The 20,077-nt window shown below is 49.8% G+C and overlaps 1 protein-coding gene across 4 annotated transcripts in view; it reads left to right on the top strand.

Moving 5' to 3' along the window:
• Positions 1-19,790, top strand: part of GJC2 (gap junction protein gamma 2) — a 32,648-nt gene extending 12,858 nt beyond the window's left edge. For 2 of the 4 annotated variants that reach the window (XM_054817628.1, XM_054817627.1), the window contains exon 2: positions 13,425-19,790. In XM_054817628.1, the coding sequence (XP_054673603.1) occupies positions 13,445-14,692 (1,248 nt within the window). In that variant the 5' untranslated portion in view covers positions 13,425-13,444 and the 3' untranslated portion in view covers positions 14,693-19,790. Of the gene's footprint in view, positions 1-1,830; positions 1,889-9,002; positions 9,442-13,424 lie in introns of those variants that run through there. The other 2 variants (XM_054817629.1, XM_054817626.1) reach the window with 2 other exon arrangements.
• Positions 19,791-20,077: the final 287 nt, after the last annotated feature.

The following is a 20,077-nucleotide window of genomic DNA, read 5'->3' as shown; positions in this document are numbered from 1 at the left end:
ATTTTAGTATTATTATGGATTAAACTGTGACTGTAGCATCCTCTGTGTCCCATCCTCAGCCTCACAGCACAGCTTCATGCATCCCTGCTTGGGAATCAGCCAAGTACCTGGTATGGGGGTGCTGGACCCCCAGCGATGCCAGGGGTACCTGCTCCGGCAGCAGGAGCCCACCGCATCCCGGTGGGTGGTGGAGGGTTTGGTGTCAGCAGGGTAGCACGCACTCGAGCCGCTCACTTTATAGCAAAACCTGCACCCATGTTCCCGCTGCTCTCTCGGGAGGATCTCTACCTTCAGGACCAACCTGTTGTATAAGCACAGAGAGAAAAATCTCGTCTAGCTGCCCGCCTGTCTCAGGTCGTGGATCAGCCCCAAGCACTGGAACATCGTTGGCTCGGACCCACAGCCCTGCCTCTCCATGAACTGCAGAGGTTCCCTTGTGTAAAAGGAGTGGAAGGGCTGTCCACCTCCTCCTCCTGCATCTCCCTTCCTTCCTCTTCCACCTCAACACGCTCATTCATGAAACAATATCTGTTGGATGGACACGGGGAGAGGAATTAATGTTGGCGCGTTGTTTCCCGCGCGTTGGCCAAGGGAGGTTATAGGCTCAGATGGTTTTAATCTTTGTTTTCACAGCTGGATTCGATATTACCCTTTCTTCTCTGCAGCCTTTTATTGCTGCTCGCTCCCCAGAGCAACCTGTCGCAAAGAAGCGTGCACGCTCGCATTGAAGCACAACCTGCTGCTGGCTTCTCGAGGGGCAGCGAGCGTGGCAGTCCACCTTGGGACCGACGACCTGCACCGACCCCCGTGTTCATTAAGGATTGAAGCTGTAAGAGATCATGCTCTCCTATGGTGGCGGTCACGCAGCAGTCCAGGAGGGCACTGCTGCAGCAAGGAAGGTGCCATCCCATGATGGTCCTCTGAGAGCACCAGGCTGCAGCCCAGCTCTCCTGGCTCCTTCCCACTCGGCACCACATGGAGTGAAGGCAAATGGGTAGCAGGGACCAGCTTTGTCCATCCTTTGGTAGGATGGGGCAGGAAGCAAGGGTGGGGGGATGTCTGCCTTAGCCCTGTACACGGGGCCTGATGAGACTATGCGAAACCCTCAAGCCCATTGTCCCCTGGGGACATCATGGGTTGGGGGGTGCTGTAGGGTTTGGTGGAGGTGGTGTGTGGTTTGGTGGTGGTGGTGTTAGGTGTAGGGCTTGGCCGTGCTGGTGTAGGGTTTGGTGGAGGTTGGGTTGGGTTTGATGGAGGTGGCATACAGTTTAGTAGTGGTGGAGTAGGGTTTGGTGGTGCTGGTGTAGGGTTTGGTGGGTGCTGGTGTAAGGTTTGGTGGTGCTGGTATAGGATTCGGTGGTGCTGGTGTGGGTTTTGGATAGCTGGATGCCCAGCATGGCAAACAGGCAGGTCTGTGCTCATGCCCAGTGTGGTGGAGGGGGTAGAGAAGGTGCTGCCAGCACCCCGTTGCATGCCCAGGGGCTTGGACCACTAGCTCTGCAGATCTGAGTCAACCTTTGCTTCGAGCATCAGCATGGCCCAGGGCCAGATGGGACTGGCTCCATTCCCACTTGGATGCCAGCCTGAGGGCATCTTCTCCACCCCACTATCTACTTCTGGAGGGGAATGAGGGACCCAGATTCACCACCCCTGCAGTCCTGCGAGCTTTGGGGATGAAAAGACACGTGGTCTCCCTTCTTGGCACGGGGGACCCAGTGGCGTCCAGATGTGAGGCATGAGCTGCTGACCTCTCCGGCGTCAGCGGGTGGGGGCCCACCTATGTAAACACGTCCAGGAAGGCTCCCATCCCTTTCCCACCCCATACTCGCCTTCGGATCAGACCGGCCAGCCTTCACCGATGCTCTCGTCCCCAGGGCTCCCGGGGAAGGTACCGTACCGCTCACCTGGCGCCGGGCACTTCTCCGGGCATTTCTCTGTCATCTTCCTCTTCTCTGCATGTAAACGTTATTGTATAATTATCTCTGTGGATAATTACCTAAGTGGCTATTTAAATATTTACTGGTGATACTGGCATAACAATAAATCTGGGTGAGCGGAGTAGAAACCTGCCCCAGTCATGCTGGGAACCCAGCCAGAAGGATAGGAAAGCACTTGTAGTAATAATGTTTCCTTTTTTTCTTTATTTTCTGTTTTGTCTGTTATCTAAGAACAGTTGGCAGGAGCCAACCCGTTTGTTTCCTCATTTACCACATTCGAGTCTCTCTCTCTCTCTCTCTTATCTTTTAACCATGTTTAGATCTTATTAGTAATGGAAAAATGGGCCATAAAGTCACGTCCAAGTGTCCGGTATTTTTGCTTTCTTGCTTTCAATATCCTTATTTGGTTGACGTTGGATTTTTTTACTGTAAGGAAGGGTCTGGTGTCCAGGTAGCTAGGGCTGAGCTCAGGACGTTTTGGTGATTTGAGGTGGCAGGTCTGCAGCTTGGAGTTTATCCAGGGAGGGAGCAGGGATGGGTTATTACGGTGGAGGGAAGGGTTTGGCAGCCATCCCCAGCCCTTTTCTCCATTTGCACAACAGTTGGGTCATGGAGTGGCCTCACTGTTAGGGCTCTATCCAACCTGGCAAGTCGTAGGGTCCTCCAAAGCCAGGAGGTTGGGCAACAGATGCTCCAGTGATGACCACTGGGATGTTCAGAGAGGTTTGGTGTCTTAGATGCACATGCCCTGGTTCAGATAAGATTTTGGCTCATCTTACAAGTCTTGCTCCGTGAGCTTCACCTCAGCTTCTGCATCCAGGCTGCCTGCCGAGGTGCTGGATGATGGGTTTAGGAGATCACCCTTATGTTCTTGGTAGAGCAGAGCGCAGAGTGGGATTTAGCACCCTGAGCAGATGCCACACCAAAGCAAAAGGACCTCAAATCTGCTCAAGAGCATAGCAGCTCTTCCAAATCACCCACACATGGTCTTTAATGACACAGTCGTTTAAAGCAGTAAGGCATGAGTTCTGCCTGGAGGGCAGAGTAGGACAGGGCAGTCACTCGGCATTCATGATGTATGGCTAAGGCTGGATGAGGGACCATCATGTGGAGGTGGGTAGAGCTTGGACCTGGTTCATGTAGCTGGATTGGATCCTGTGGGTTCCGTTCTTGCACCCATTTGTGGGGCACTTGCCGATTGCAAGCTCCTGTCCTGTTCGGGTTGAGACATGGTTCCTCTAACCTGCACTGTGGTTGGGAAATTACAGATAGTTTTGAGGAAGGAAAGAAGGAAAGAAGGAAAGAAGGAAAGAAGGAAAGAAGGAAAGAAGGAAGGAAGGAAGGAAGGAAGGAAGGAAGGAAGGAAGGAAGGAAGGAAGGAGAGAGAAAGAGAGAGAGAGAGAAAGAAAGAAAGAAAGAAAGAAAGAAAGAAAGAAAGAAAGAAAGAAAGAAAAAGAAAGAAAGAAAGAAAAGAAAGAAAGAAAGAAAGACAAAGAAAGAAAGAAAGAAAGATAATTTTGGACCCAGTTCTCATGCTGGGTTTCTCCTGCACTCAGGGGTGAAAGAAACCTCTACCAAATCCCCAATACAGAGCCTTCTTCCATGTTGCACTTGTGGTTTAGGCAGGTGGCTGTCAGCCCAGGATTGAGATTGAACCTATAGAGCTGAGTCTCCACTTTGGCAAATGGGGCCATGGTTTGTGGTGGTCACACTGTCCTTCACTAGGTGCAAAAGCGCCCTTTGGCCAGAGCCAAGGGCAGTGGCGGGGTCTCCTTGGGTTACTCCAACCCATATGAACCTGGTTTAAGTCCTGGTGGGAGAGTGTCCTGAGAGCTGCTACATGTGATGGGGCTAAGTTGAACCAGACCACCATTGGTTGTGTACAGGTTGTCCCGCCTGTTGTGGTGGTCATTATACTTCCCCATGTCTGACAGATGAGGCGTGTGATGACACATTTTTATCATCGGCACTGCTGCAAAAAAATAGTCAAAGTCTCAGAGTCAGCAGCCCGCCCTGCATGGGTGCGAAGCATTTCCCACGAGAAAACAAAAAACCTATCTGTATTTTCAGGTATTTGGGAGAGAGGTTTGGTGAGGAAAGTGGGAGGAGGTGGTGAGCGTGTCCTGCTTTGCTTGTGTGGATCCACAGAGGACACAACCGCTCCACCTTCGCTTTGGGGCGGTGCTGTCTTTACCCTCAAGCTGTGTCTAAGATGTTCATTGCTCTGCAGAGTCACCGGCTGCTCCCATCCCCTTCCCTCGCCCCGCACTGACACTGTGCACGTGGTTTTCACGCAGCTGCAAAGCAGGGAAGCCATTCCCCTTGGCCACTCACTGTGAGCCATGGACCTCACCCAGCAGCTCTTGAATCAAGCCCAGAAGCCGTGACTGAGCTTCCAACCTCTGTTCCCACTCCCCTTACTCCTGCCTCCTTTCCCTGGGGCTCTTCCAAGCTCCCTCCTAATACACCATCTCTGCCCATCCACAGGTGTTAGGGAAAAAGGGAAAAAAAAAAAAAATACCCCACACCTTTCTGGAACAGCCAAAAATGTGGCTGTTTTTGACTTTTTTTCCAGCGTTGCCTAATCTTTCCCATGCACCCTGACCTTTTTCCTCTGCCCCTGCCTGCATGAATGCACCACTGCTCGGTGAACTGCACATGGAGGAGCAACGGCAGGAGGAGGTGACATGCCATGAACTTTTGCATGGCTGGGTTTTTTTGCCAGAGGATGGATTTCCTCTGATTTTTATTGAAAAAAAAATTTTTTTTTTTTTTTCACTCTTTTGTACAAGTTCAGGAAGGTCTACAGCAAGTCAAGCCTGGCTTGGCTTCATAGGGTTGTGCTGCAGGCCTGCCAGGGCTGGGAACGCCGGCTGGAAAGTTTATTGCTTCCTGTTATGAGAGCTTGGGGAGCCGCGATGGGTTTGCAGGAGAGATGTGGGTAGCACTAACGCCGGGTCCGACCCCAACGGGTGCGGTTGGAGGTGGCCTTTTATTCCCATTGCTTCTCCAGCTACTTCAGGAAAGGGAAGCAAATAGAGAAGGGAATAATTGCTCGATCTGACCCCTGACTATTGAGGCAGTTGCTTTCTTTGGAGCGGGAACAGACACAGGGATAAAATGCTATAAAGGGCTTTGCTGAGCCACGTCCCCGGGGCTCTCCGTGAGTCCCTTCTGGGCACCTTTCCGTACGTCGGTCCGTGTTATCTCACCGGCCTTGAAAACTTCAGCAGAAAGGTTCCCGTCAGAAAAAAATACGCAATTTTGTCAACACTGAAATTTATCTCAAGAATGTGTCCATTACAGCGAAATTTTCAGCTGGGAAGGGCTGGAATAAACTGCTTCTGCTCTCCAGCCCGGGTTTAAACGCTTCCTCTGGGCTTTTGTACTTTGGAATTTAAATCTTATTGTTATTTAACCGTATCAGGTTTTTTTTTTGGTTGTTTTCAAAGTGAAGTGCTTTTACCTTTCCGCGGTCATCAGTCAGTTATATCCAAAGGAAACATTTCACTGTTTTTCAGCAGAAATATCATTCATTCTGCTAACAGCATTAGCTTTTTACTCAAATCACAAACCAATGCAAACTTAACATAAATTCTGTTTGCTGACCTATCTTCTGGGATAACTGAGGCACAACTGTGGTCCAAATTTCATGGCAATTCAGAGCCAGAGTTTATATTTTCAGAGTGCACGAAAGAAAGCAGCTTTTACCTCAGTTTCAAACATCCTTACATTATGCAGCTAAAATCCTCACGGGCTTTGGAAAAATGTGAGACCAGATTTTCTCCATTTGGTCCTTGCAAGAGCCAGAGACCAACCGCAACATCCTGATCCAGATCAAAACCTTCTTGGGTTCATCCAACAAACAGAGCTGGATGCAGAAAAAAAAAAATAACCAACCTGATGCTGAGTAGGTAGAGACCTTGTCTCTCTGTCATTCAAACGACACATTTGTGCTGGGGTTGTCATCACTGCTCTCCTAAAAAGTCCACACAGAGGTTTGCGATGAAGCAGATTTTAGCAATAAACACTGACACAGCTTTTTCCGCCGCCTGTAAATTATTGTTTTAAAGAGAGTTAAGGTTTTGGCTGAGTTCTTATGATGCGAGACCTGATTAGTCCCAAATCTTGGAGAATGCCCAAAGCTCTGGGTGAAGGAGGGAAGTTTGCACAACTGAGATTTTTTTCTGCGTTAAGCTAGGGAGCATGGTGGGACTGGAAGGAAGCCTGGAGTCCCTTGGCCAGGGTGGTTGAGTTGAGCAGCACTGTGGCCATTCCCACCTGCTCCCTCCTGTCTCTGCATCGCAGTTCCTGAACAGTCCCTGGGACATCCACAGTTGGCCTTGATACCATCAGCCATAGACGAGGTTGTTGGTTTCATGAGCAAACAGGCTGTTTCTGTGGCTGGGAACAGGACCTGTCCCATGGCATGGTCCCTCCACCTATAAACCCAAGTCCTATCCCGGTACGTTGCTTCTGCCCTTGCTGGAAGAGGATGGCCTGTCCCAAAGCATCTTGGCACAAGAGACGTGGCTTTCTGTCCCAGCAGAAGTCCCCAGATCAGCCAGCACACCACCCACCGGGGCAATGACACAACTTGGGTCCTTGGGTTGCTGAAGGCTCTGGAGACTCCAGGTATGAAGAAGGAACTCCAATGGGTGCTGATGGCCTCTTTCCCATCAGGAAACGTAAAGCAACCTTGAAGATGCCCCAGTGAGATGCAGGCTTGGACCTCTCTGCAGCGCTTGGTTTACCTGGTCCTATCAACCAGGCATGTGCCTGGGGACAAGTCATTAGAAATGTCAAAGTTGCGATGCCGACTTGAACCAAACTTCTAAAAAATGAGCCCGAGTCCTCTTCCAAACCCATCAATCCCCCTACACCTGTGTGCTCAAGGACCAGCTGCTCTGAAGACAGCTATGGTAACAGCAGGACGAGGGCATCAGAGGAAAGGAGGATGCATTGAGAAAGGAGGTTGCCACTCCCTGAAGCACATCTTTACATCTGGGGAGAAAAATAACAAGTCTGGCTCTGTCTTCAGCCCTCTGCCTCCTTCCCTGGGCAATGGTTTGGCCCACGGGTGATGGTTTGGTGATGGGAACCACTCAATCCCTGTCAGTGTGATGGCCAGACCTGCTGGCTAGGAGGCTGGAGCAGGAGCAGATGTTGCTTGGCTTGCTTGAAGCACGGATGCCCCAAAAAAACTTCCACCAGATGAGATTGCTGTGTGTATAAATAACTCGCACGGTTAGAAAGCAAAGGGCCTGGAAAGGTTGCATGACCCATGGGACAGGGACCATGCTGAGCTCCCTTTTATCTCTAAGTTGCTGCCTGCAGTCCTGCAGAGCCTGGAAGTTGTTCTCAGCTAGTTATTTTTAAATAACTAATAATAATTCTCCACAGCTCCATCCTGCACTGGCTGGAGAGGGTGGAAGTTTCACCACAGTTCTTTGATGGGAATGAGATCTTGGTGACCATCCCTCAGGACTGACAGATCTCATAGAACTTGTCTCTTAGAAGTAGATGGTATGACATGTGCTGGAAGCTGCAGGGTCCCCGCCTGGGGGGAACGCACCCAAGGAGAACGTGGTGGCCCCTGCGGAGCTGACCACAAGGTGACCCACTGCACTGTCTCCAGACATGAAGGACCATGTGGGCAAGGAGGTCACTGCCCAAAATGCTGGAGGCCAAAGCCAACCCTGGAACACACGGGGGTAATGTGGCCTCTGCTCACTGCACGTTTTCTCCCCCTCAGACGTGTCCCGATGGAAGATCTCCAGGGAGGGTGCGGTGTTGCTGGAGGAGATCTCCACCGTGGTGCTCTCCTCTGAAACCAGCTCCCTATCTCCCCATGACCTTTGAGAGTGCAAGCTTTGTTGATGTGCTATGTGCTTAAGTTGAAGCATGCAGCCAGGGTCGTGACAATTAACTTCTTCAGAAGCTTATTCCCCTCAAAATACCTCCCAAACTCTGGTTCACCTAGTGTGACATATTCCTCCAAGGGTATGTTCATCCCTACGCCTAACTTAGCTGATTATAAGGCTTTCTCCACCTCCCTATCATAGACAGCTACTTGGGAACAGTGAATTAACTTATCACTGTGTATGGGTAATTTTATAACTTAAAACCGTCAGGAAAGCTACTGCAATATGTCCAGAAACGCTATATACCCTGGAGACCCCATTAGCTGTAACGGGGTTGGGTCACGCAGCAGAGCTCTGGTGTCAGCAGAGGCTTGCACCCTCCTTGGCTCTCGCAGAGCAACTTTCAGCAGTACGGCCGAAGTGTTAGCCAGCGTGGAGCAGTGCAGGAGATGCTGCTGCTTGCAAGAGCGTTGGCTCGAGATGCTCCAGTGAGCAGGAATTGCCCCTCCATGTCCCTTCAGGCTCTTTGGGAAACCAGCAGAGTGGATATCCTGCTTTGTCAGGACCAGGGATGGAAGTTCCCGATAAACTATATGGTTTCAAACGTCTCCCTTGATCAAAATGTCCATCTCCCCGTGCTTTCTCCCCTCAAAGACTGGGTCTGATCCTTTTCGTGACTTCTTGTCTGCTGCTGTTGCTTCCTTCTCCTCCTCGCTGACCCTTGGGCAGACTTTCTGCGTTGTCTCTCCATTTCCATCTCAGCAGCCACCTGGAGCCCTGATCCTGCTGGGGTGGCAATGCCAAAGCTCCCCAGAGACAGAGCAGGGACGAGAGGCGATCCTTGGACCATCAGGATGGAGGGTTCCTTTTCCACTTGCCTTAGGCTTCATGTACATTCCTATACTTCTTATTTCTTCTTGCTTCTGCAAGGAAGCCAAAAAGTCTCCGAGTATGCTCAAAAACCCTTCCCCATCCTTCCTCTGCCCTCTGCTCCCATCCACCAGCTTGGAGAGAGGTCCACCACCTCTTTCAGAGAAAGCCTCGCCTGGGGGTGCAGTAAAGCAGGAGCTTCAGAGTGTTTTTTCTCACTAGTGAGCCTTGCCTCTTTTTTTTTATTATTTTTTTTTCCCCAGCAACCAAGGAACTTTTGCCAAAATGTGTTTTCCACATGTTCCCTATTAGTCATGCTCTCTGTCTTACAAATCTGTTACCAGTGCCACTAGCTGATGCTATTAATTTACTTCCAACCGGCTCAAGAGCTCAGCAGCAAAATTCCAGGCAGCGTTCCTAAAACCAGACCCGTCGGCTTGTTTGGATTTAAAACCAATGCCCCTTTCCTCCTCGGGATATATATAGAGCACCTTCCCTCCTTCTCCCACGGCTTGGCACGGGAAAGAGGGGCCAGGAGCAGCGGTGGGACCCACCGTAGGGGTCCAGCTCGGGCAGGACCTCCGGCGTTGGGTGCCCGGCAGAGGCGGGGTTTGACATCACGTTAAATACTTCCCTTGAGCTCCGGTTTCCAACTGCTGGGGCATGGCTGGACCGAGGCGGCGGGAGTTTATCTAGGGCAAGGCGGAGGGCTGGTGGCACAGGAATGTCGGCGGAGGAGGGAAAGCCGCCGCGAGAAGTACCATGTCTCTGTAAGTAGATTTTTTTTTTTCCCCCCATTCTTTTCCCTGCAGTTTAAGCAACAGTGTGGAACAGTGCAGAAAGGAAGGGCATCCAGCTAGCGCAGATAATTATATATTTATTTATTTATTTGCTGCTTCTGCTTATTTTAGACTCAGGTTTTAAAGTTTTTCCCAGTTCCAACAGTTGTGCCTGCGATTGCACAGAGGGGTCAGCGGGTTTTGGGAAGTAACCATGATGAGATCGTGGAGCCAACAGCTCATTCCTGTACCTGCCTACACACTATTTTCACTATTTTTAGTGCTGCTGGTGGGTTGAGCAGTCCAAATCCTCCTTTATAGCCGTTTCAAAGTGCAACTTGTACCCCGCACGCGTTTCGTACACTGCACGTCAGCTAATCTGGAGACAACGCGTGAAGATAGATGGCTGTGAATGAATGGATGAGGGATGGTGGGTCCTCTCATGCAATCCTTCCAGCAGGTAATTTAACTACATGAACCACCTAATCTAATCCATCTACCTGCTGCAGAGCCATACAGGTTTATTTCCCCAGGGAGCTGGACTGTGTAACTTTTCCATTGCATGGAGGAATTAGGTCTGAAGCATACAGATGGTGCAAAAATCCATTTTTTTGTGTGTGCTTCGATAGTTGGCATTGTGAGGAGATGAAACATGTTTTTTTCCCAGTACCATCCTGTTCACTAGCAAAAGCAACGTGAACAAATCCTTCCTTGGAAGCTTGTTTGCCTTATAATTGATTCCAAAATATAATGGTGTACTAAGCACCCCCGAAGCAATTAAAAGCATTGAAATCTCATTGTATAGTCTTTCTAGCCAGTGACTTGCAAAAACGACTGGAAGTTTAACTGAACTGATTGTAGGAGGGGGGTTTTTTTAAACTCATTTCCTTCAGCTCCTGCTTTCAAATACAGTGCCAGGAGAGTGGGTGGACACACAGGAGCGTAACGTCAAGGTGTGATCATACACAGAGGCAACAGTGGGGTCCCAGGGGTTCAGAAACAGCTCGAGGCTGTTTCCTGCAGATGTTCCTGCAGATCCAGATGTGCACGGAGGGCTGAGCCGCAGGAGCAACAGCTCAGTCTGGTGGCTGGTAACCAGAGGTGGTCTTCTCAAAGCAACAGCCCGCCACTTCAATTACTTTGCAATTTCTTTCCTTCTCCCCGACTTGGGAGGTTTGTGAGTGTTTTGAACCAAGGCTGTCAGGTGCTTCTTTCCAAAACGTGTTTCCCAGAGGAGACAATGGGTGCTTTGCTAACAACCCTGAATAATATCAGATCAAAATTTGAATATTTACTCCAAAAGCCACCACTACCTTGGTCAGACCTTCCCTGCCCCAGCAAAACTGCTGTTGGGAGGTGTCCTTGAGTAACACTTGCAAAATGGTAAATTATCCCTGGTGTAGACCTCAGAAACCCTTTAGGTGAGCACTGAAATTATAAATGAACTGCTCTACAGGACATTTGAAGCCCGTGTTTTAGAACAATTTAGGGCTTGCAACTAATTGGGGATGCAAATGGGAGCCAGGAGGTGGCTGAATGCCCGCATGGGGCCAGCCAAGCTGGGGCTGATGTGAGCTTTATCCAAGCCCCAGCCCTGCCTCGGCCGGACCTGGATGCTCCAGAGATGGATGCACCATGTCCCATAGCTGGCCATCGCTGCACCCAGCGGGGTCTTCCCTTCCCAGCCCCCTGCCAGCTGGAGCCTGGCCAAGTGCCCAGATCAAATCATTGCGAATCATTGAACGCCCCGTTTTGCCCATATCCGAATGTGGGCACAAATCAGAGGAAGGGTTAATGACACTTTAAAGTGTATTCACTGAGTCTAAAGAAGCAAAAAGGCACTCAGAGGGGATGCCTTCCCATCTCACCCCTGAATAAATCCAATTTCCTCAATAAATAAAGAATAGGTCTGTGGCAATTGCTTTCCACGATCTTCTGTAGTGGATGAATTGTCCTCATCTGCAGCAGCATTTCTGTACTGACCATTGGGTCCAAGGCATCGCTTCTGGGGCAGGAGATGGGGATTCTGGTCCCAGCAGCTTTGAGGGCTGTTGTTCTTCACCAGGTAAGTTGTGGGCAGAGAGGAGACCTTCCCCACCTCTTCTTCTGGCTTATTACCCAGCCTGGAGTGAGCTGTTTCTCTGCTCCCTGCCTCAGTTTCCCCAGCCACAGGACAAGAATAACAGCCCTCGCCACCATCTGCAGAGTGCTCCCGCAGTCTCGGTCTGGCGTGTGAAGACTTGGGGGTTTGGGTTCACAGAGGATTTGTTTGATCTAGAAATAGCAGGGTTAGAAAATTCCATCTGCCTGCTCTCGAGAGCCCTCAACAGCGGAAGGATTTTGCTGCATCTCGAGCCTCAGACCATGTTGCTAACTCCCGGGGCAGCGTGAAGGCGAGCGCTGAGCAAACCAGCACTGTTTGGCTCCCGTCCTAAGAAGCAGTGTGAGCAAAATCACATTCCAGAAAGGCTCGATGCAGAGAACACAGTAAGGCACGTTTCCCTTCTTGCTCCCGCGTGGGGCTGTGCCCATGGCTGATGCTGGTGGCTGCTCCCACCCTGCATCTGGCATGGGTGATGGGCTCAAAGCCCGGCTTGTGCCATGGAAACCCTAGGGCATAACTTTGTGTCTCCATGTAAAAGTGGTGCAAAGCCAGGTTAGGACCAGGCTCATGTCTCATGGCATCATTTTTCCCTCCTGGATATTAACCTCCACTCAGCCATGCTCTCCCAGCATGGAGGGGTAGGCTTGGTGTCCATACTCTTTCAACACATGGTCAACAGCTCCCTTCTCTTCCTCCGCTTGGTCATGGAGGACCACAGGGAAGTAGCCTGTGCTGGGGCAGCTACTGCTGAGCCATAACACACCGTTGCCATGTGCTACCCCGCGCTAAATTGCTCATGTCCATGCTCATGGGCTTGGCTTCTACATCCGCCACCAACACATCCACTCTTTGCTTCTGGATGCATTGGTAGGCATCAGTTCATGAGTAGGATTGGGCTCACAGACACCTAATTTACTGCCTGCCATCAGTTGTCTGCGTGGAAACGACGTGGGTAAACTCCATAACGAGCCGGAGGATGATTCAGAGGAGGGATGCAGGGGAGCAGAAAGGATGAGCCCATTCTGCGCTGCGCTGGGGTGGGAACCCTGCTGCCCCTCACCATGGTGCTCTTTGGGTCTGGGTGCTTTCCCTATTGCTCTCACCCCCAGGTATCTGTCAGGGCTGCTGCCAGTCAGGCGGTAAAATTGCTGCCTGCCTTTAATGATGCCTGGGGTGACCCAAGGAGCTCGGGCTGAGGCCCCATTGCGTGTTAAGCTAAACACAAAATGGTTACTACAAGCTCTTCCTCCCCAGCTGTCCAGGTCTTCTAATAAATGCATGGTTTTCTCTGAGAGCTTTTCAAGGTTTATTTTTAAAACAGTCTGCATTTGATTAAACATTTGTTTTGTTTTGTTTTGTTTTTTCAAAAGGAACTTAAAAGGGCCATCAGCCTGTAAACATAAATATTCCCATTCTTTTGCTGATTCTTTGCATTTTTCTGGGTTTGCTAATGAAAGATATTTCAGCAGCGCAAGTCTTTGTGATGTGGGCAGCATCCTCTACTCCCGCTTTCAGCTCAGGCACTTGAGCTCATGGCATGCGCACAAGACATTATCACAAGTTAAGCACCTTTTTGTGCCTAAGTGGCTTTCATGGTGCCTTGCGTTCACTTTTACAGTAACCAAACTCTTCCTGCAGCTGAGCAACGTCTTGAAACAGGCAACAAAGTGGGTAATGGTGAATCTAGTAGGTGGTGCAGCACGTCCCCACACTGGCCATGGCTCGTTCCCCAGTGCTGCGCTGTCATGGTCAGCTCCGTCACAGGTCCTGGGGAGATGGGCTGCAGCAATGAAGGGTGCCTCTTTGAGACAACATGACTTCATCTATCACAGATGTGCCAATGTTTTTTTGTTTCCCCCTCTTCCTGCAGGTTATAACTGAGTAGCCCTTATGACCAACATGAGCTGGAGCTTTCTAACCCGCCTGCTAGAAGAGATTCACAATCACTCCACCTTCGTGGGGAAGGTCTGGCTCACCGTGCTCATCGTCTTCCGCATTGTCTTGACAGCGGTAGGCGGGGAGTCCATCTACTCCGATGAGCAAAGCAAGTTCACCTGTAACACCAAGCAGCCCGGCTGCGACAACGTCTGTTACGATGCCTTCGCGCCGCTGTCACACGTCAGGTTCTGGGTCTTCCAGATCATCATGATATCCACCCCTTCAGTCATGTACCTGGGCTATGCCATCCACAGGATCGCTCGGTCGGCGGAGGAAGAGAAGAAGTTCAAGGGATTCAAGAAGAAGAAGCAGTTTGCTTTGAACTGGCAGGCAGTGCGCAACATGGAGGACCCGATGGAGGCTGATGAAGAGGAGCCCATGATCTCTGATGACACGGCAGAACATGAGAAAGCCAAAGCCAAGCCCAAGAGCAAAGAGCAACAAAAGCATGACGGGAGGAGGCGCATCCAGCAAGAAGGACTGATGAAAATCTATGTCTTCCAGCTACTTACCAGAGCCTCGTTTGAAGTTTGCTTTTTGATAGGGCAGTATTTGCTCTACGGTTTTGAGGTAGAAGCCTATTACGTCTGCAACAGAGTCCCTTGCCCTCACACTGTGGACTGCTTTGTGTCTCGGCCAACAGAGAAGACCATCTTTCTCCTGGTGATGTACGTCGTGAGCTGTCTGTGCTTATTGCTGAACATGTGTGAGATGTTTCATCTGGGGTTTGGGACCATCCGAGATGCCATTCGCAACCGGAAAATCAACAGCTTTAGGCAACCTCCCTACAACTATGCCTACCCAAAGAACATCTCCTGCCCTCCTGAGTACAACCTGGTAGTGAAATCAGAGAAGTCCACCAAGATCCCCAACAGCCTGATGGCTCACGAGCAGAACTTGGCTAACGTCGCTCAGGAGCAGCAGTGCACCAGCCCGGACGAGAACCTCCCTGCAGACTTGTCCACCCTTCACAAACACTTGCGAGTGGCCCAGGAGCAGTTAGACATAGCATTTCAGAGCTACAGCAGCACCCAGGCCAACACGCAACCTTCTCGAACCAGCAGTCCTGCCTCGGGTGGCACAGTGGTAGAGCAGAACAGGGTCAACACCGCCCAGGAGAAACAAGGTGCTAAACCCAAGGCCTGCTTGGAGAAAGGGAGCTCAAGCAGTAAAGATGGAAAGACGTCTGTATGGATATAGCTTCGTCTAAAAGGAGAGAGGGCAGTGTAAGTGGGGTTTTTATTTTGGTTTGTTTCTATTTTTTGGTATTGTCTTGCGTTCATTTCACAGGGCACAATTTTTATATGGAAGTTAGGAGAGAAAAGGAGTTTCAGACCAATTTATTGCTGTCTTCCAATGTGTTAACAAAAGACATTTCTTCCCTCTTTCCAACACGTTCTCCAGTTGGGAACCTCCAATGAGCAACAGCAAACCCCCCGCATCTCCCACCCCTTCGGTCACCACCAGAGCCCCCAACAGAGACTGAACAACACGCTGTGATGGGAAGCGGAGCTGCTGGTGGCTCAGGAAAGAAGTCAGGCTGACAGCGAGCAGCTCCCCTCCTACATGGCGAGGCCAGAGTGCTGTAGGTCAGGCAGTGTTTAATTAATTACTAAATATCCTTAATCAAAATTAATTTCTGATCCCTTGATGAGAAAAGAAAACAACTGACATATTGCAGGAACCTTCATGACACGCTTACAGCTGGTGTCCTGCCTGAATTGTTAGATGCTCTAGCAGGCATCACGGGAAACGAAAGCATCGTTTGATGCCGCAAGCCATGAGCTGGGACCCACATCGGGTTATGGGGCAGAAACACAGCGACTGTCTCACACAGGGAGACCTAAAAGCATAGCACAGAGCTGCAGGTTTTCATCTTTTATTCCTCTGCGTCAAAGCAAAAAGCAAACACGATCAAACACTACACAGCAGGAGCGAGCAGTGACATTGCGTCGTACCGGTGCCTGTGTAGCGCTTGCTACAGATGTGATGGGAATCGTTGCAGTTACAGCATTTTTAACAAACTTCTGCTTCACATCATCAGAAAGTGCCTTTATGCAAGCAGGAAAACAAAATCATAAAGGGTTTAGACTTCTTTATTTGCTGAATATTAATAGAGATTGGAAGATCAGTGTTGGCAAATTTGTTTTTCTGTTTAATCAAACCCTTATAAATAGTGGCAGACGGCAGATCTATGCATAGTGTGTATATGATGTGTGTGTGTGTACGTGTACGTATATATACAGGCACATATGAACATGTGTGTGTGAATATAGACATAGATATATGTATATATAAATGTAATATCAACCCTCTGGTAATTTTACAGCCTTCCACCTCCCCTAGGAAAACGCAGATGGTCCAGGACTATGACTGATCTCATCCTGGAGCAGTCTTTGGGCTTCCAGCCTCCCCTGGGGAACTGGCAGGTTTTCACACACTTGCTTGGGGGACTTAGCAGAAGATCTGGCTTCAGTGGGGACAGGACCAGGACAGTAGCAGGAAGTTTTTCACTGGTTCATGAGGAGCTTTTTGGGCTTGGCTTGGTTTTAGGGTGGTTTTCATGCAGCTACAGGAGTCTGGGGGCATGTTAAAACCAAGCTGCTGAGCTCCAAGGCTCCTGCTGGTGCTAAGGACGTGCTTTGTCAGGGTGGTTTCATCCCACATCTCTTGCACAGATGTAGGGCTGTAGCTTTGTTCCCCTCCAGTAACACAAAATAGAAAGAAAACCTCATCACTGGGAGCACAGGGACCATCTCCTGCCAAATGGTAGAGGCTGAAACCAGTCAGTGTCTCAGAGGCGGTCTCATCCCTGAGATGTCCCCAAGATGCCTATGGCTAGGAAGATGCTCTCACAACCTCCCAAGAGTCTAACGGTTGATTCACCACCATGGAGAACCCAAGTAGGCAGAGCCTTCAAGATCAAACCTACCATGAATGAAGTAAATCCTCACCAAACACAGCATCATCCCTGTGCTGAGCTGTTCCCTCGGGGCCATGCCAGCCACCCAAAGTCACATGCAGGTCCCTGTGCCAATATTTCTTATCCATTGGATCTATGTGACTTCTTGCTGGGCATCTTTCTCATGTCCTTGAGATCAGTCCCTGAAAAGCCTTGAGGATGCCTGTTCTCCAGGTGGCCAGGCCCTTTGGCCAGTCTGGGGAACAGGCAGAGAACTTGGGTATGGCCTTCAGCTCCTCTGAACCTCAACTGAGCTGTGCCATGCCATTACAGAACAGTGCTGGCAGCAAAAAAGTAGGTTTAAAAAGAAGGCAAAGAAACATCTTACGAGGTATCCAGCTGTAAATATTCACTATGGCTTTGCGTAAAAATCTGGGGAACACTTCTGGGCTTGCTCCTGGTCCTGCTGAAGGCATCAGTAAAATGTCTGGGGTGATGCCTGCTCTTGCTGCTAGAGATCTTCCCCTTGAAAATGGACAACTGCATCCAGGAGGAGGATCGGTGCATCTCCCCCACCAGCAATGGTCAGGAGTAACACACATCTGTTGTGCGAAGGGATGGCCTTTCTGCCATGAATTCTGAATGAAAGGCTCAGAAAGTTCACACCACGATGGTGGGGAGACAAACATATCCAACTGCGCTGTTGCTCCTTGTCCCGTGTGCGGGAATGTGCTCTCCTCCTGGGCTGGGCTACACCAGGCAATGCGGGAGAGGCTGGTTGCTGATGGTGCTGCTAGGATGAAGATAAATTCATGCAGGTCCACAGCCTAGGACTGCTGGGGAGGCAAGCAGAGGTGCTGCTGGGTGGAAATTTGCTCCCTAGTAGTTACAGCTGTCCAGGGCACAGGCTTGTCCTCCACATTGATGTGACTTCTCGTTTATCACCAGCCCTGTGTCCCATGGGAAACAGTGTGTTTTTAAAGTCACGATCCCAAGGGAAGGAGAGAAACTCTGAGGAGTGCGATGGTTGCATGCTGCTTGGGTTTTTGTGATTCCTTTGAGATGAGCAGTAATATCACATCCCCGGATAAACTCGTCCTTCCCACGCAATAGCAGAAGACACTGTGCTGTGCAGGAGTCCGGATTTTGGATTTCTCCTGCCCATACCAGCGACACCTCTTTCAGCCCCAGACATGGCTCAACCATTTCCCGATGACTCAGATCGTCCCCTCAGCTCCTGCTGACTTGCAGATTCACCAGCGAGTCACCAAACGCAGGGATGGGCATGTGCCTCCCTTGGTCTTGCTTCAGGAAACCATCCTGGCCTCACCATGGGAAATGAGCTTAAAGATTTTAAGCCAGAAACCCCAGAACCTGATCACCGGGACCTGACTGAATCATCAAACCCATTTTAAACAGCAGGGCTATACCCCCTTCCCCAACAATATAGCTGGTCAGTGCCCAACGGGAGGAGATCCCTGGGCTCCATGGCTGCAGGTTCAGAGACACTTACAGCAACAGGGCTGGAAAGGACCACAGATCTTCTCCCCAACCTGCCACCATCAAATGCTTCCTTAATGGCTAGCACAAACCCCCCTCGCTGCAACCCCTGGCATCTCCTCTCCCCAGCAGCCATGGAGAACATCTCATGTCTTTAATGGCTGCAGAAGCTTTTGGCTGTTTGGAGACTGTTTTCGTCCACTTCAAGTCTGCTTTAAGCCAAACAACCCCAGTCTCATCAACCTTTCTCCAAGGACTACTTTTCTAGCACGGTTTTCTTTGGTGTCTTTGAACCACCATCAGCCTGTCCATGTCTTCCCAGTGGTGTGGCAGGGCTGGTCCTCGGGCCACCTTCCCACTCTGCTCCTCTTCATGCACCCATCAGCCACCCTGGTCCTCCCCAAACCTCCACCTTCTGCAGGCACGGGGATTACCCCCCTCTTTAGATGTGTGCTTGCACAGTTGGGATCTTCCTGCCCTCCTTCAAACTGCCTTTTTATTTTCACACCACAGATCCAGTGTGCCAAGGGGGTTTTGAGAGATCTGTCAGTCCTGCAGCAGATTTGCAGCCTCCTCCCGGCTGGTGTCACCATCACGTTTAATACGCACACACTGTTTTCCATAGTGAGAGTCAATAATTGCAATATTGACGAGTACTAGAGCCAGGGCAGACCCTTGGGAGATCAATACAACCTCCTCGTCGGGCAGGGAGACAGCGTAACTGCTCTCTCAGCTGTCCTTCCAGCCAGCCCCGCTCCTCTATCAGGCTTGAAATACTTCCTTGCATAAAATGCTTTGCAAATGGGAGCTGATCTTGCTTCCTCATGTTTTCCGAGCGTTTTGACAGAGACAGAAGCACAAGGGCACATTCCCGGCAGGACTGCTCCGGTGTCGTGGGCTGCCTGGGAGAGATGCAAAGTTGCCTCTAAGGTCCCAGCCAGCCTGGAGGACAGGCTGACTCCTCGGACCCCGGCGAGGAGGGACCTCAGATCCCATCTGAGCTGTGCACAGGAGCTAGCTTGAGTCAGGCAGCCCTAGAAATATAAAGTATTATTATTATTACACATACCGAGTTGCTCACTTCCTCTCTTCCTCCTCCGCTCCTTGGCCTCTAAAGCCTTTAGGATATCACGTCTTTCCACCGAGTCACTGCCACAAAGGCGACCGACATGCATTAATGTCTCTGCAGGAACGACTTCTTTTGGAGCAGGAGCAAAAGTCCCCTCTTTTATCATGTCAGTTTGGGAAGAAAAAGGATAGAGCAGCAAAATAAACCTAACCACAAGCAGAAAACCCATCACAACCATTACAAACTAAACCAGCATCTCGAGGAATTTCAATTAGACGACAGGCAGCGTCGGCCATGGAAGAAACACCAGTTGTATAATTAATGCTTTTTTTTTTTTTTCTTAATAGGTTAGTAGTTTTGTTCACACACAAGACAGGTTTAGCTTTGTAGCTGAACTAATCGTAAATGTTGACTGTCTCGCTAAACTTGGTCGGATAAAGTGCCCACACTTATATTTCTATTCTTACCCTTCAGGGCCAGGAATGTCCCACGTAAAAGCCAGATTACCTTGTTGCTTGCATTGCATTCCACTGGGAAATACTTGAACTTAACTCAAGGCCATAACCAGTCTGTGCTGTTACGAAGTTTCTGGGATTGTTATTTTCTTGTTGTTGTTCATGTTTTTATGTACTAACTGTATTTGTACTAGAAATTTTTTGCGTATGAGGTTGAATCTGTAAGTATTTTTCAGTGTGAATGTTACACCTGGACTGTAGTTAGAATATTAAACACTGGTCAAAAGAGAAAGATACAGCAGTCCAACTCTTCAGCTGGCTATTCCACATCCACTACTAATAAAATGGAATAAAACTTACATTTTGTTACAGTATGCAAAGCGTGTGATGTCTCTGTGAGAAGGGTGGTCGGTGTTGGTGACAAGAAATTCTTCTCAATCTATTATTTGCCTGTTTTAGCCATGTAAGAGCTCTATTTTCCCAGACAGGGCTATAAATCACTGCAAAATATTTTTGCCTTAAGAAGTAGTTGACCTTCTAGTTGTTTGGGATGTGTTGTCTCTCTGATGAATCACGCCTACGATTCCTTCAGGCATGGAGCTGAAACTGCTTAGGAAAGCCTGTACTTTCAAAAGCAAGAAAACTTTGCAGAGTCTGGG

The sequence above is a fragment of the Grus americana genome, chromosome 2 (genome assembly GCF_028858705.1).
Source record: "Grus americana isolate bGruAme1 chromosome 2, bGruAme1.mat, whole genome shotgun sequence".
In the NCBI taxonomy this organism is placed as follows: Eukaryota; Metazoa; Chordata; class Aves; order Gruiformes; family Gruidae; genus Grus; species Grus americana.
This window is presented reverse-complemented; position numbering and strand designations above follow the sequence as displayed.